At 32.1% G+C, this 15,770-nt stretch overlaps 1 protein-coding gene across 1 annotated transcript; it reads left to right on the plus strand.

Moving 5' to 3' along the window:
* Window positions 1–12,987: 12,987 nt before the first annotated feature.
* Smp_076400 (Universal stress protein G, putative) lies at window positions 12,988–13,620 on the plus strand (the record flags this gene model as incomplete). Its single annotated transcript, XM_018799209.1, has 1 exon — window positions 12,988–13,620. Exon 1 carries the CDS (start codon window positions 13,066–13,068, stop codon window positions 13,618–13,620), a length of 555 nt encoding a protein of 184 aa, XP_018646651.1. The 5' UTR covers window positions 12,988–13,065.
* Window positions 13,621–15,770: the final 2,150 nt, after the last annotated feature.

Raw genomic sequence — 15,770 nt, forward strand, 5'->3', positions numbered from 1 at the left:
TTAAACTATCATTAAGAATGGTTTGAATCATCGTGTCGTAGATATCCATTTAGTCTCAGTGTGAATCTCAACATTAGGATTTAGATTAATCCATCTGAGTAATAAATAAGACAGAAAGCATCTGCTGGATTCCAAAGTCAGTCGCGCACAAAATTTACTAAAACTAGTTTCGTATATGTTTAATTTATTAGTCTATTTTCTGTGAATCAAAAAAGACCATCTAAGTTCAACCAAGAAAAATTGAAATTCAGTTAGAAATATCAAAAACCAAATGGACCATATCAACCAATTTCTAATTACAACGCATGCATCAAAGATAACTTTTAAAAGATGGCTTTTCATCAAACTAATGAATACTTAACTGTATAAAATAGTCATACTCCATATAAATGAGCCATGTAATAATATACACATCTAGTTTCAGCAAACAACAAGGTACACTCATTTTACACACATTTTACTATAAAATACCTCTCCATCAATAACTGGATTTTGAAAATGATAACCTGTGTTTTTTCAGCGCATTTTTGTGGTTTTTTCAAATTTGCTCGTTCACTAATAGAATTTACGTGAAAAATGTTAGATTGTTAAGGTTCTGCGTTTATGAAGGGATTATATTGCTTCTGGCAAACACCAACAAACTGAATTATATTTTGTGACTAATATATTATACAAGTGATCAGTCAATATATACAATGTCAGTTTAATTTAGTGAGAATTTAAACTCCTATTTCAATAGTTTAGGCATTTGTCAATGTTTCAGATAATTCTAGCACTAACGCTTAGTATGGTTTACTGAATATTCAGTTGATTTATTTTATTTACTTTTCGATCTCGGAAACAACATTCCATCAAATATGTAATAGTGAGGCGAAACTAATTAACTATTTGCTTGTTATGTATGTTCACATATCTACTATTCGACTGTTTGCAAAAGTATGGACCTTAGGAAAAGATGATGGAAAACTGTCAGCGTATGATTTTCCATTTACAATGAGGAAAACTACAGTATATGGTTCTATTAGTTTAAACAAATAAAATAATAATAAACCGGATCCTCTGGGTAAAAGTGTCTAACTGTAGTGTTTCAATTAGAAATAAGTTAATAAATAATACAGGTATATCATATTCAGCTACGTCTACATTATTTTATATCAGTTGAATAATCATGTTTTGATAGTTGAGACCATGAGTCAGTTGAAGCTAGACCACAATGGAAAACCTGGTAGCACTGGACGGCCGTTTCGTCCTATCGAGGGACTCCTCAACAGTGCACATTCACGATCCCGCCTCGCGAGACTCAAACCCAGCACCTATCAGTCTCGCGCGCGAACGCTGAACCACTAAACCACTGAGCCGGCATCCAACGGTGTTAATGTTTAACTTCAACCGATCCACAAAATTCAGCGACACATCCACCAATGTCTTCAGTGAGTTGATATCTCACAACAGAACTGATTGAACTTCACTGGTCTTTGATTCTCACTAGAACTCCAAGAAATACCTCATGGAGCCAGTCAAAAATATGGAGAAATTTCAAATTTTGTTTATCGATTGCTAACAAAAGGTTCATAACAAAAACAGATAAGTTACCTAATCAAATAGTTATTCTAAAGTGTAACTGACATGACTTTAGATGATATGCTGCTTGAACTTAAAAAGTAATTATCAAGTACATTTATCACTATTTATATAAATTTGAACTTTAGTAAAAAAAGAATCTTGTTAAATTAATCTCTATACCATATTGTTGCCAATGTTTCATTCTTATGAGAAACTTGTTGAAATAGAATAAAATCGCTTTATGTGATAGTGAACAGAATCCTTAACGTTAGATAAAATATAAAAGAAGCAATGAAATGAATTTCTGGACAAAAAGAAACATGATGTAAAATATCAATCGTTATTCTTAATAACAAATAACATGGGGTTAACAATAAAAACATGTGCTATTTGTTTGTCTTAAAAAACAGAATAACTTGCTCTATATGAACAAATTATCTTTGTGTTTATCCTTTGAAATGATCTTCTTCGTTGGAAAAAAAAGAAAACACACTGTATATTCAGTGTTTAAGGCATGAAAATTATTCCTTGTCTTTAAATGTATGTTCCGTGATGTCATTATTATAACATTAAAGAATAACTGTTAACTATTTGTTAATCAATTAGTATTGTTTGTTTGAATCTTCCCATTGATGTTTAGGACTGCAACTAGTCAGTCCCTTATTGGCCATATGTGCATACTGTGCACATTGCCTCGATATAGCCTTAATTCACAAGCATTATAAGGAAAGATGGATAGTGGCTGGCAGTGGAATCCAGTTTGACGCGCGTTTCGTCTTATTTGGGACTCGTCAGCTGGATGTACCTGCATCTCAGAGTTGATGTTCACTCTGGGACTCGAACCCAGTACCTTTCGCATCAATGGGAAAATTTAAACAAACAATAATAATTGAGTTTGAACTTCGCCTCATTGCACAAGCAAGTGGCTATCAGGACTCAGTAGCTTAGTGGATAACGCGGTGGCGTTTGAAGCGAAAGATACTGGGTTCGAGTTTCAGAGTAAACATAAACTCTGAGATGCTGGTACATCCAGCTGATTAGTCCCAAATAAAACGAAACGCACGTCTTGGATTCCACTGCTAGCCACTATCCATCTTTTCTTACAATATTTGTTAATCAATTTAGAAAATGATTAATTTGACTACAAAACTATTTAACTGGTTAAAAATTCTATACAGAATATTTGCAAACTAATATTTTATATTATTATTTATAATATAAAACTCGCTTATTTTTTTACCGTAACGCAGAAGTTAGATGCTTAAAATCAGTTGAGCTTTAGTTTAGTGATATTAATATCCAGTACATACTTTATGAGGTAGATCTCTTAAGTGGTTGCTGATATCAGAAGTCTATTATCAGGACGAAACGATAGTCTAGTACTAATTCGATTACAATGTTTTTTTCAGCTCATATCAATGTGAGATGCCAGTAATCTTAACACTATGAAGATGCTTCTACAAAATAGTCGTGAAACTATAACTTATGGACGACCTTTGAATGACGCTAAACTGACCTTGAGAGTGTCCACCTAATATCTAAGATCAAATGAGAATTATAAACTAGTGTAAGGAATTGGAATTATGATTTACAATTAATGGTTAAGGTTAGGAGTTATATTTAGGGTTTTCATCACGAACTGGCATCAGCTATAATGCCAAAACTCTATTTAGCCAAATGGATGAGTGAATTTCACGCCAAAATCCGAGACCTGTTATCTTATATGTGATTGATTCGTCCATAAATTATAGTCTTGCCAAAAAAGTTCAGTAAGTACTATTCTTTTACCTATTGTATTACTGGTTATAAGAAAGATTTCTTGTTGTTTTTAAGCACCAAGTTATAGTTTTAGAGAGTCAACCATTTTTTTTTGTTTTAGCGATTTGTCCGGATAAAATGTCTCAGTGTGCTAAATAGTCCTGTATTCCCAGGTTCATCTGTTCATCAGGATTTATTAGAAACATCTGTTAAAACGAACTTTTATTCCGTCAATTTTTTTTTGAACTAGTAGACACTTTTTGATATACATTCATGATAAGCAAAGATGGAGAGTGGCTAGTAGTGGAATCCAGGGCGCGCTTGTTCCTTACTTCTGTGCTAAGAGATTCATATTGTCTAACGAAGAAAGACTTTCTAGTGTAGATGGACAAAACCAATTGCAATGTTTTATTGAATGGAAAATTATCAATAATGTTTACTTTGATCTATGAAGTTTTTTGCTAAATTTTCAAGTACATTTAATGTATAAATGATTAAATTATAAATAAATGTCCTTAATAATACTAAAGTGTAATTAGATTATTGGTAACTCATGTCTTATTTCTATTTTCAGGATCTTTTGTAATCTCGAATGAAAACTCCTAACAAGTATCTATTATTAGAAAACGTTCATACTGTTCTCATGCATATGAACAAAAGTAAAAGATTCTATTTGAACGGCAGGCAGTGAAATCATATCAACAGACATGGGTGATCACGTAGACAAACAATATTATACGACGATCTATTCTATATATAGAATATAGCTTGGTTAGATACTCTGAAAATATTTTTGGATCATAAAATCTCTTAAAAATGAATGTCAAGGACGTCAGTTATATTGCTGTTCTAAGACTTGTACACGAATAATACAACAATAAACATTTCTAAAAGCTTCAGTAATTTTCTTTTTGTATTCCGAATAACAAAGTACACAATGTCTATAGCGTTTACGTCAAATAAAGCTTGTTATAGATAAATATTTAAAATCATCAATGATTATGTTGCTGCAGACTATTTCTTGATTTACAAAGTCTACATTACTAAACATGATAACGGTTCCATTTGTATGTAGGTAAAAACAATTAACATAAACTTTCATATGATAATGTTCCGGTTTTTCATGGAATGAGCTCTTGACATTCCATTAAAGTACCATGGTCTGTTGGAATAGACTAAGAACTAAAGACAAAAGACTGGATCACACCAGACTATAGTTGCACTACTATAAGCTTCAACTGGGTTTTAAAAGTTTTGACTATCTTTTTCCTTCAAAACGATTGAACGTTGATTATTATCTAAGTAAAATAAACGAAATAATTTCAAGAGTTTATATGACCAAAGATCTGAAGTCTTTAAACTAGAATTAGAAAGTCGTCTAGTTTCCATATTTCTCAGTTGGCTACTAGGGAGTTGTAAATGCTAACTGAATCCTGACAAGAATCCTTCTGTTTCAAGTTAATAAGTATAAATATTTTGAATTACTTATTCTGTTACAAAATTCAAATCAGTGTAATACATTTAGGGGGAAACTATATCTCGATAATTGCGCTGATAAAGTAAAATTAGTAATAGGAAGACTGAGTGTTGTATTGAGTTAAAAACAATGATAAACCCATGAAGTTTTAAATCATAAAACGATTCATTTATAATCTTATCACTTGATATTATTTACCAGTCAAATTATGTGTAGCTAAGCTCATAAGGGATCTAAAATCATAAAAAAAAACTACTCAAAATCTAATGTTCCAAACAAAGACTACATATCTGCACTGTATAGATAGACTCACACAATACCATAGATCGGAACGGTCAGAAATTTATGACTGAAAATTCAAGTATCATGACGGACTGAATACAAAATAATCATAAATAAATTTAATATTTAATTACTCGATAATCATAATAAATTGACTTTTAAGGAAGTCAGTGACCAATACGTGTTTGATAAATTGGCTAATGAGACTAAAAATAGAATAGTGTTGTAGTGGCTGTTTTTATGTCGAGCACATATACCTTATTCTAGTATGAACATATGTGTGCGCACATGTGTGTGCACATGTCTAACGTATTTTTGTTCGGCTATAAATATCGATTAACGCTTGATTAAATCGAATGGGCTAACACTCTATGATGGTCAATATTCGATATTATCCTTAAACTTCGTATATTGTTCGACCTGATAACCGTTACTCGATAACGCGTTTATTATTGTACCACGCACAGATATCCAGATTTACAGGCACATTAAGCAAGTGTGAAAGAGTAGTGCCATAAAACCAATGAGTGAGCGTGAGAGTCGAATGAGCGAGTGAGTGATCGAGTCAATGAACGAGTGTGCGAGTCAACGAGTCAGCGTGTCAGTGAGTAGGATTAAGATGTACATGTATATACATAGTTTAATGAATGAATCATCGAATCAATTAAGCGATTAATAGTAAGGCTAGCAAAATGAATATATGCGTAGGCAGTAAACAATGCTCAAGCGTACATAATAAAGATACAATAGTCTAGATAGGTTGCTATTATACGAATGACTCTGTCCGTTAAATAAGTTAACAAAAAGGGCTTAAGCAAATTAGATGTGAACAAACGCAATTGTACGTGAGCTGTTATAACTCCTCCACTGAGCGTCATTTCGTTTCTCTCTTTCATCTTCGCTTCCTTTGCTCCGTTTCACTGATAGTCTGTGCCGATCAGCGATTATTAAAAATGTACGTATTCAAACTGCGTTCTCGTATTTGACTTATTTCATTTCGTTATTCACTAACGCGATTGAAGTTAGTGAATATATACGGGGATAGTCAGGATGTATATTTCGATAGTAATCATTCGATAACTATCATTCATCCTATATAACTGAAGTCAGATATTGAGCCGCTAAAATGTCATTTAATTTCAGCTGCTCTATATTTTAAAAGCAACAATTTAAACATCTTTATGTTCCAATATGACATTTGTGCAAAATTGTTTTTCAGAAGAATGAATATCTTCCATATGATTTTTTTAAAAATTGACAATGCCTACATAGTAGTAACTTGGAGATAACGAATTATTTTTGTCAAATGTACTTAACAAAACGATTGTTTATCTGAAATCACATTATTTATTACATACGTATATATGATTCCTTAAAAACAATAAGATGCAAATAATGTTGATTATATCTGTCCAAATTATTGAGAAAAAGGAACAAAAGTGGGTATTAATTCCAAAACAGTTTTGGTAGAATATCATGTTATTACTATACAGATTTCTAACCTAAATATATACAAACGACTAAGTAGGATACCAAAATATAGAAGACGATTTTAGATTCTTAATATATATTGATCAAAGCATAGTATAGGCATGAACTGAAAATGACCGTGACAAGGTTTTAACTAGCTCATTTAGAAAACAGGTTTGCAAGGGGATAGTTCATGGAAGAGAAAACACTTATGTTACAAAGCGTACTGATATTCTAATAAATTAAGGATTTGCTTGAAATCTTCATAAAGTATTTATGTCAGTAAATCGAAAAAGCGACGTCATAATAATTCTTCTGTATGAACATCTGTCTCTCAAACTTTTTTAAAGACATAAGAGGATTTTAAAAATCACTAAATTGATCCTGGGCTAGCAATTAGTGTTGCTATTCAGGATTAGGAGTTAGTGTTAGGCATCAGTGTTAAAGTTTACATCACGAACCGAAATCAGGTATAAAGTAAGATAGACACTGTCAACACGGCCTGACACAGAAATGGGTTTACCCAAGTTCCCAAACCTTATTAACTCGACGACATGAAAATAACAAAAGAGATAGAAATACTGTTGTTCAAAGGTCAAAAAGTAAGACTAAACCTTGTGAATATGATTAACAAAGACGAAGTGGAAAGTTACGGATGGAGAAATACTAGAATTAAAAGTCTATGCGATAGTAGAGTAAATGCATTTGCTCCCTTTCAAATGATTCTGAGGGACCTAATAGCAGAAAATATTGAATAATTACCTTGCTACACTTAAATTTGCATCTAACCACTTATTACTAGCCCAAAAAGTTAACTAACTGATCCACACTGACCCGAAAAATAAACTTTATGGTGGTACCAAGGTAAACATGAATGGTTAGAAATGATTATTTGGATAATGTACATCAAAGTTTTTTGTTACTAACGTTTAATAGAAATTCAGTCCTGTAACACTACAAGACTACACTTACAATAGAAAATATCAAAATCTCTTGATGATGGAATAGACAAGAGTTCCATAACATGAGTCTACGTACGTACAACAACAACTAACTTCATGTATGCCATGCACGGTTGGTTAGTTACACTTCTAATAGTTTGTTTTATTTTTCAAAAAAATATTTTATATTTTATTTTAACAAGTTAACTGGTCATTCTCTGAACAGACTCCATTCATTTCTCTACAGAATTAATCAATATTCAATTTTATAGTTGAATTCATGAGTTAATTGAAGCTAGACCAACATGAAAAACTTGGAAGCACTGGAAGGGCGTTTCTTCCTGTTGTGGGACTCCTCAGCATTTAACTGTGTTAGTCATATCTGAATACAATAAAATAACTAATAAAATGTTTTATAGATTTATTAAACATTTAATAATTACTTATCTCACTTTACGAATGGAAGGATAGAAAATGAAACAGAATGTTGTACAATAGCATATATTCTAGCGCTTTTACTCATATGTATGTATATTACCTGTTCATATGAAATCAGAATATTTAATTAACTACAATGAATCAATAAAGAGTATGGTAAAATTAAATAATAAGAGGAATATAACAATTTGGTTTAGAAACCCCTATAAAATATTCAAAAAATGAAAAATATTTAAGGGAACAATTGTTTTCAATTACTTCATCATCAGGCTCTATGGATCAGATATTTTACAAAAGCCAATTGTGACATTTTAGATTATGAAGTGACCTTGAAAATAAGATTAATTATTGCATTTGAACGTGATAAATTTCAGATGTACATAAAATAACTTCAGAAATATGTATATAGTGTTTATTAATACTGTGAACATAGTAATGACCCAACTTACTAACTTACGCCTATTATTCCAAATGAAGCACAGGCCACCGACCAGCTTTCTCCAACCCACTCTGTCCTGGGCCTTCCTTTCTAGTTCTATCCAACTTTTGTTCATTCTTCTCATGTCTGTCTCCATTTTTCGGCGTGATGTGTTCTTTGGTTTTCCTCTTCTCCTTTGGCCTTCAGGATTCCATGTGAGAGCTTGCATTGTGACGCAGTTGACTGCTTGCCTCAATGTGTGTCCTATCCAATTCCAGCGCTTCTTCCTGATTTCTTCCTCCACTGAAATCTGGTAATTACCCAAAGTTAGATATTTTTTATCTTTGTTAATGTAAATACTCTTTGAGTTATATGTTTCATTGATCATTATGTGTTCGCATGAATTTCTTGAGGTTCCCCTTTTTACAATTACTATATTGTAAGTACTATGAACTGTGACATTTATCTTAGCATAAAAGTATTGTATAAAGTCTATAGAACATCTGCTTTGGTGCTTTATAGTTGCTTCAGTTTCAAAACGTTCAAAGTTGTCATTCTTGTGTGATATTAGTTTGTGATAAATAAGCTGGGGAGCACTAAATTATCAGTTACAACCATGGTCAAAAGAGCACAATCATTTATAAGCAATTGCCTACGCAAGATACTCAATGTCCGTTGTTGGTCGGATATCATCAGCAACAGCCTACTCTGAAAGAGAACAAATTAGCTTTCATCTGAAGAGGAAATTAGATAAAGACGTTGAAGGTGTATAAGACGAATATTAGGGAAGTCACCAAACTGCGTTACGAAGCAAACGCTAACTTGGAATACTGAAGGAAAACAGGAAAGAGGAAGGCCTAAGAACATACTACGTCGTGAATCGTGGTGAGTGGCCTACGCTCCTACACGAGGGGTAACAGACGTAAGTTAGTGACTTATCACTGGTAAATGTTTTCAGGGTATTCTTCAGCCTAAAAAATTAATATTTTTAATTAGTATGTAATAAGCCTATAATAAAAAGGTGGTAATCACACAATAAAATGAAGATCAAATATATGATATTTAAAACATATTATCACCAAAATAATACTTTATTATCATTTTTGAGAAGTGAAAATGTCATTAATTAGTTAGTTATCAGTTCATTTTGATATAACCAATGTATAATCGAGGTAACTTATTAAGCCGACTAAAATTATGAAGCATTTACTGTGAACTATGTTATTTCTAAACATAGATTTTATTTTGAATGGTAATAGAAAGAATCTTCATAATACGAAAGACATTAAAGCTATATAATCCTAATTCAGTTTACTCGGAAGAATTTTTCTGAAACTAGAAATCTTTCTTCTTATTATTAACTCCGGTAAATTTAAAATACAAATGTCTCCCAATTTGGAGGGTTACTGAAGCCACAATATACTTTATTTGATGAGGCTAAAAAAGACGGCTCATCAACATCTGTATTGTTAGCCTTTTGGCGTGTAACTTTACGATAGATCACTACATTTTTATCCTGTGGTTTACCTCTAATTTCATCATCATCATCATCATCATCATCATCATCATCATCATCATCATTAGTTATACCCTTCGCAAACTCGGATGGGATTGAATTTACTGAAAACAATTGGATACCTGAACAGTCCTGTCCCTTTTTATTTTAATGTTTGCCTAGTTAAAGTTAATCAGTGCATATATTCGTTTCTAAGTTATCTATAATTCAGAATTTAATTGAAATATTTACAAGATAATTTATTTTTTCTAACAAATATGATTTTTTCAGGTCATAATCACCATTGAATAATGGATATATCTCATTATAATCAAAATAGATAATGCTGATCATCAAAGATCTCATTTAATATAAAACTGATTTATCACTTATTAACTAGTTGAGTAAATAGTCTATCGAAAAGAAAACAATTCACTCTATTTATTTCATTTAGTTTTATCAAAATTCTGACAAAAAAATGATAACAGTAAACTTAACAACATCAAGCAATGATCTTGAAGGATTACTAATGAAAATGAATCAATTGTAACAACCAACCAAAATTTAGTAATACATAATGTAAACAGAAAAGTGAAATTATAAACAAAGATGGATAGTGCCTAGCAGTGGAATCCAGGACGTGCGTTTCGTCCTTTTTGGGACTCATCAGCTGGATGTACCAGCATCTCAGAGTTTATGTTTACTCTGAAACTCGAACCCAGTATCTTTCGCTTCAAACGCCACCGCGTTATCCACTAAGCTACTGAGTCCTGATAGCCACTTGCTTGTACAATGAGGCGAAGTTCAAACTCAATTAGTATTGTTTGTTTAAATTTTCCCATTGATGCGAAAGGTACTGGGTTCGAGTCCCAGAGTGAACATCAACTCTGAGATGCAGGTACATCCAGCTGACGAGTCCCAAATAAGACGAAACGCGCGTCAAACTGGATTCCACTGCCAGCCACTATCCATCTTTCCTTATAATGCTTGTGAATTAAGGCTATATCGAGGCAATGTGCACAGTATGCACATATGGCCAATAAGGGACTGACTAGTTGCAGTCCTAAACATCAATGGGAAGATTCAAACAAACAATACCAAGTGAAGAAAAGTGAAATTGTCTACACAAATTGATTTTGATAGATATCAGTTAACCTATTTATACAATCCGAAATGTAATCGAAAATAATGAACACTCCTGTAATCATAATTCCATTCTTTTCAATTTTAAGGTCATAATAGATTAGTATGTTCCATTGTTTAATGTGACTATGACAATATTTAAAAAAATAATGGACCTCTAGAAAGAACTTTTCTAGAAAAGTTTTATGATTGAAGAAAAATTTCAGCTAATAAACATAAAAATAGATAAAAATGAAATGTTTACTAGTCAAGTGTAAAAATTTGAATTAGATTATTGCTGTATTCTACTTCAGTTATGTTTTATAATTTCTTGATTTAGTCTATGATTAATGATTTCTTGTTGAACACATGAATGTTAACGCGAAAGTGAATATAATAATGTTCGATCTAAAAAATTATAAGAATTTATTACGAGTAAAAGTGTAGTTATAAGATATTTATATAATCAATATTGTTACATCCTTTGGTTAATAAATATATGCTTGTATGGTTGAAATCATGAGTCAATTGAAGTTAGACTACCATGGAAAACCTGGAATCAGTGTACGGCCGTTCCGTTCTGTTTTGGGACTCCTCAGCAGTGCGAACCCACGATCCTGCCTCGCGAGATTCGAACTCAGGACCTATCAGTCGTAGATGCGCACTGCTGAGAAGTCCCACAATAGAACGAAACGGCCGTCCAGTGAATCCAGGTTTTCCCATGGTAAATCTAGCTTCAATTGACTAGTGATTTCAGACAAGGATGACCACTCTCACCCTTTCTCTCTTCTGGTGATCGACTGGAGTATGAAGACCCTCACATCTTAGAGGAAGCACGAAACACAATGGACAGATTGAATGCAACTAGACGATTTGAACTTCACATATGACCTATCTCTTCTATCTCACACACACCAACAAACGCAGGTCAAAATGAAGATCATCAGATACGACACAGAGAACACCAACTCAATCACACTTGATGGAGAAACTCTGGAAGAGGTGGAAACGTTCACTAACCTGGGCAGCAGCATCATCGATTAACAAGGAGGATCGGGCACCATTCCTACAGTTGAAGAACATATGGAACTCAAAACAACTGTCTGAAAACCAACATCGAATTCAGAATCCTCAATACGAACGTCAAGACATTTCTACTGTACGGAGCTGAAACTTCCAGAACCACCACAACCATAACCAAAAGAATACGAGTGTTTATAAACAAATATCTACGCAAGTTACTCAATGTCCGTTGTTAGTCGGATACCATCAGCAACAGCCTACTGTGGGAGAGAACAAACCATCTTCCAAATGAAGGGGGAAATTAGGAAAAGACGTTGGAAATGGATTGAACATACATTATGAAAGTCACCAAACGGCATCACGAGGCAAGTCCTAACTTGGAGTCCTCAAGGCAAAAAGAAAAGAGACAAATCAAAAACATTTTTGGCTGAGAGTTGTAAACAGACATTGAATGGATGAATAGCACTTTGCAACCACTTGTAAAGGGAGCCCACGGCAGAGTTGAGTAGAGATATCTGATGGGCGGCCTATGCTCCTTCATGAAGGTTGACAGGCGTAAATAAATATACATAAAGAATAATCTATTTTCCGCTATTCCCCATTCTCGTCAAGAAAAAAACAGGTTGAATTCTATTCATCTCTGTGATAAAAGTAACAGATTCTAAAATGACTTCTACAAACCACATTTCTATTTAAAAGTGTATTTTAATTCACTATGTTACAAAAGTTTCATTATTTTGCGCAACAATTTTTAGAAATTTAAGGATGTCTACTTCGCATATCTCTATTCTTTTAATCACCGTAATATTATTGCATATACTTAATAATAGCATTCGTATATTCAAATTCATTTTAGTAAAATTCAAAGATTTTAATTGGTTATTTGAAAATCAACTGTCATTTTGGACAACCAATCATATGAAAATGACAACCATTTTCCTAATTTTTGACCTTGTATGAATACTTCCATTTATTGTTTAGATAGAGATTAAGTAGAATCATTCCTACATATATATGACAAAAGTTTTAGTATCCAATTTTATTTAAGCTGTAAAACAGAGGGAACTTAAAAAGAAACATGTCAGAAACAGAACAACCTTCGACTTCCGACGGATTAGATATTGGAGAAACGAAAGGAACTATATCAATGACTGATGCAACACGTAAAGTATTAATGCCGGTCGATGGAAGTGAACATAGTGAAAGAGCATTCAATTGGTATATGGATAATGTTATGAAAATAACTGATGGTTTATATCTAGTTCATATTGTAGAACCATTATCACAAGGATTGAATTATAATCTTGCAAGTAAATCTCCCTCTATAAAAGATGATTTTTCAAAACATCTAAATTCACTTGTTGAATCTGGTCGTGCATTACGTGCTAAATTTTTTACACGTTGTGAAGATAGTGGTTTATCAGCAAGATTTACCATACACGTTGGTACTAAACCAGGTGAAAATATTGTACGTATCGCCCATGAACATGGAGTTGATTTAGTTATTATTGGAAATCGTGGTATTGGAACAGTAAAGAGAACATTTTTAGGTAGTGTAAGTGATTATGTTTTACATCATGCCAATGTTCCTGTTATTATAATACCACCACCTAAACATCCAAAGAAAAAATAAAACAATCCCTTCTCATTTCCTTTTTCCTCTTTATGAACAGATTATCAAAAAATGGTTTATATTCTATGTTGTGTTAGAATACTTTATTAAACTGTTTATCTTAGCGTGGTATTATCAACTTATAGTCTATAATGTTACTATGGTACGTATACATATATATGTATATGCAAAAATCATTTTGAATCAGCTTTATTACATTTTATAGTACCTCATTTGTGATCACTGTTCTTGTTTAACCGAAAGTAATTTTTTTAAAGGTAAGCAAACATTCAATAACTTTCTTCCAAGTACTTTGTTTATTCATGGCAAACAAATGCAAAGAAATGTAATACTGAATGGATGTTTTTTTCTAAACGATATTTGTTTGCTACGGGAATTTCAGACATACGTATCTACCTGTGTATTTAGGATATATATTTTTCATGAGAACAAGCTATTTGATTCGGAAACAATACCTTAAAAAATAAACAATCTTTATGATATTAAGTTGTGTAAAACAAGATTCTTAAATATTTGAATTGTGTTCAAACTTTTGAAACACTAGTCCACTAATCGACATGTAAGAAGAATCAAAAAGAACGTAATGTAGCTGTTACTCATATGGAATAGAATATGACTTGTTATCGAGAAATCATTGGTTTATTCGTTCTGTCGATAATATATGCTTAATAACACATAATCAATTAACTTCAAGCTGAAAGCGAGTTTCATCTAATGCCAAGTTAAATGAATTTACTGGGAAATGATAATTAAATTAATTTAAAAGTTGTAAAACCAATCAAATGGGGAATGATACAGTTACTTTTGGATAAAGTCTTATGGTATTACAAAATGATTGGTCTTTAAAGTTTTGGATTACTGTTTCGTTATGTAACATTTGTTAGTCTTTAGTTTGATAGCACATGGATTTAAGGAAATATACCTTTGAGTAGTCATAAATTGGAATAAAATAGAGATTTAGTGTTTTTCTGTCGTTAATTGTTCTTCAGCTTTTGCTGTAAAAAGATGGCAGTCATTTAAACAGTAATTTTAAACTGATATGAATACGTATCAACTGTATTTTATTTTAATATATCAGGTTTAGATGTTATTCATTCCTATCAAAGATAAATGAAGTAGAATTAGAAACTGTTACTCGCATAATATGATGCTTTCTAAAAAAAACGAAGTAATTTCTGTATCCATGTTTATTCAGATTATTTAAATGGTAAATAATACTGTAAATTGTCCCGTTATTTAACTTATCACACTCTCGAAATCATAGATTCAAGATATTTAAGTGAGCCTTAGCTTTTCATCAAGCTTATCAATGAATTGAGGCTACTACTGGGTAGATATGCTTACTAATTAATGCACTACACTTTGTCCTAACAACTTCTTAGTAGTTTCATTATGAGTAGACTACTCGATCATAATTATTCAGCTTTTGTAAGCTTCTTTAAACTTTGTTAATTATAATGACCCCATCTCAATAAAACAGAGAAAAGTGCATTTGTAGGCACCGAATAGACCATACTGTAGTGGACGAGAACACAAGTAAGAACAACCGATTATTCGGTACGAAATTACAGAGTTACTTGGTAGAATAGAGAAACCATATTCCAATATTTCATTTGTAAAATTTTCATTAATTGTTTCACACTTCATTGTTCCTTTATCTCCATACCAATTACTTTCTGTTCCCTTTCTTTCTTCTTCGATCTTCTCAACCTTCTGCTGCCAGGCACTCTATTCCTGATTGGCTTTATATACTACTTATGTCGACATATGTAACACACACGACAATATTAATAGTCTTTAAAAACTAACCCCAATACAATTAATTTTAATATTACTTCTGTTATTATAATTAACCAGTGAGAAATAGTTTCGTAGTATGATGACTAAAACTATATTTTCAAAATTCAATAACTTTCCGATCAACTATTTCAGTTATGACTTACATATTTCTAAATATTATAATCTGAAATATCGAATAAATTTATTTTGCTTTCAGTTAACATTGTCCAAAATATTTATCCACAACTATAACAATGTATCTTAGCATTAAATTCTTATCCAATGGAGTATACATTAAGTTCCAATTGTCATGATTCTAATTAGAAAAGAGTAAAAAAAACTACTTCTAGCCTAATACTTCATTAGAGTTA

The sequence above is a fragment of the Schistosoma mansoni genome, assembly GCF_000237925.1.
Source record: "Schistosoma mansoni, WGS project CABG00000000 data, supercontig 0149, strain Puerto Rico, whole genome shotgun sequence".
NCBI lineage: Eukaryota > Metazoa > Platyhelminthes > Trematoda > Strigeidida > Schistosomatidae > Schistosoma > Schistosoma mansoni.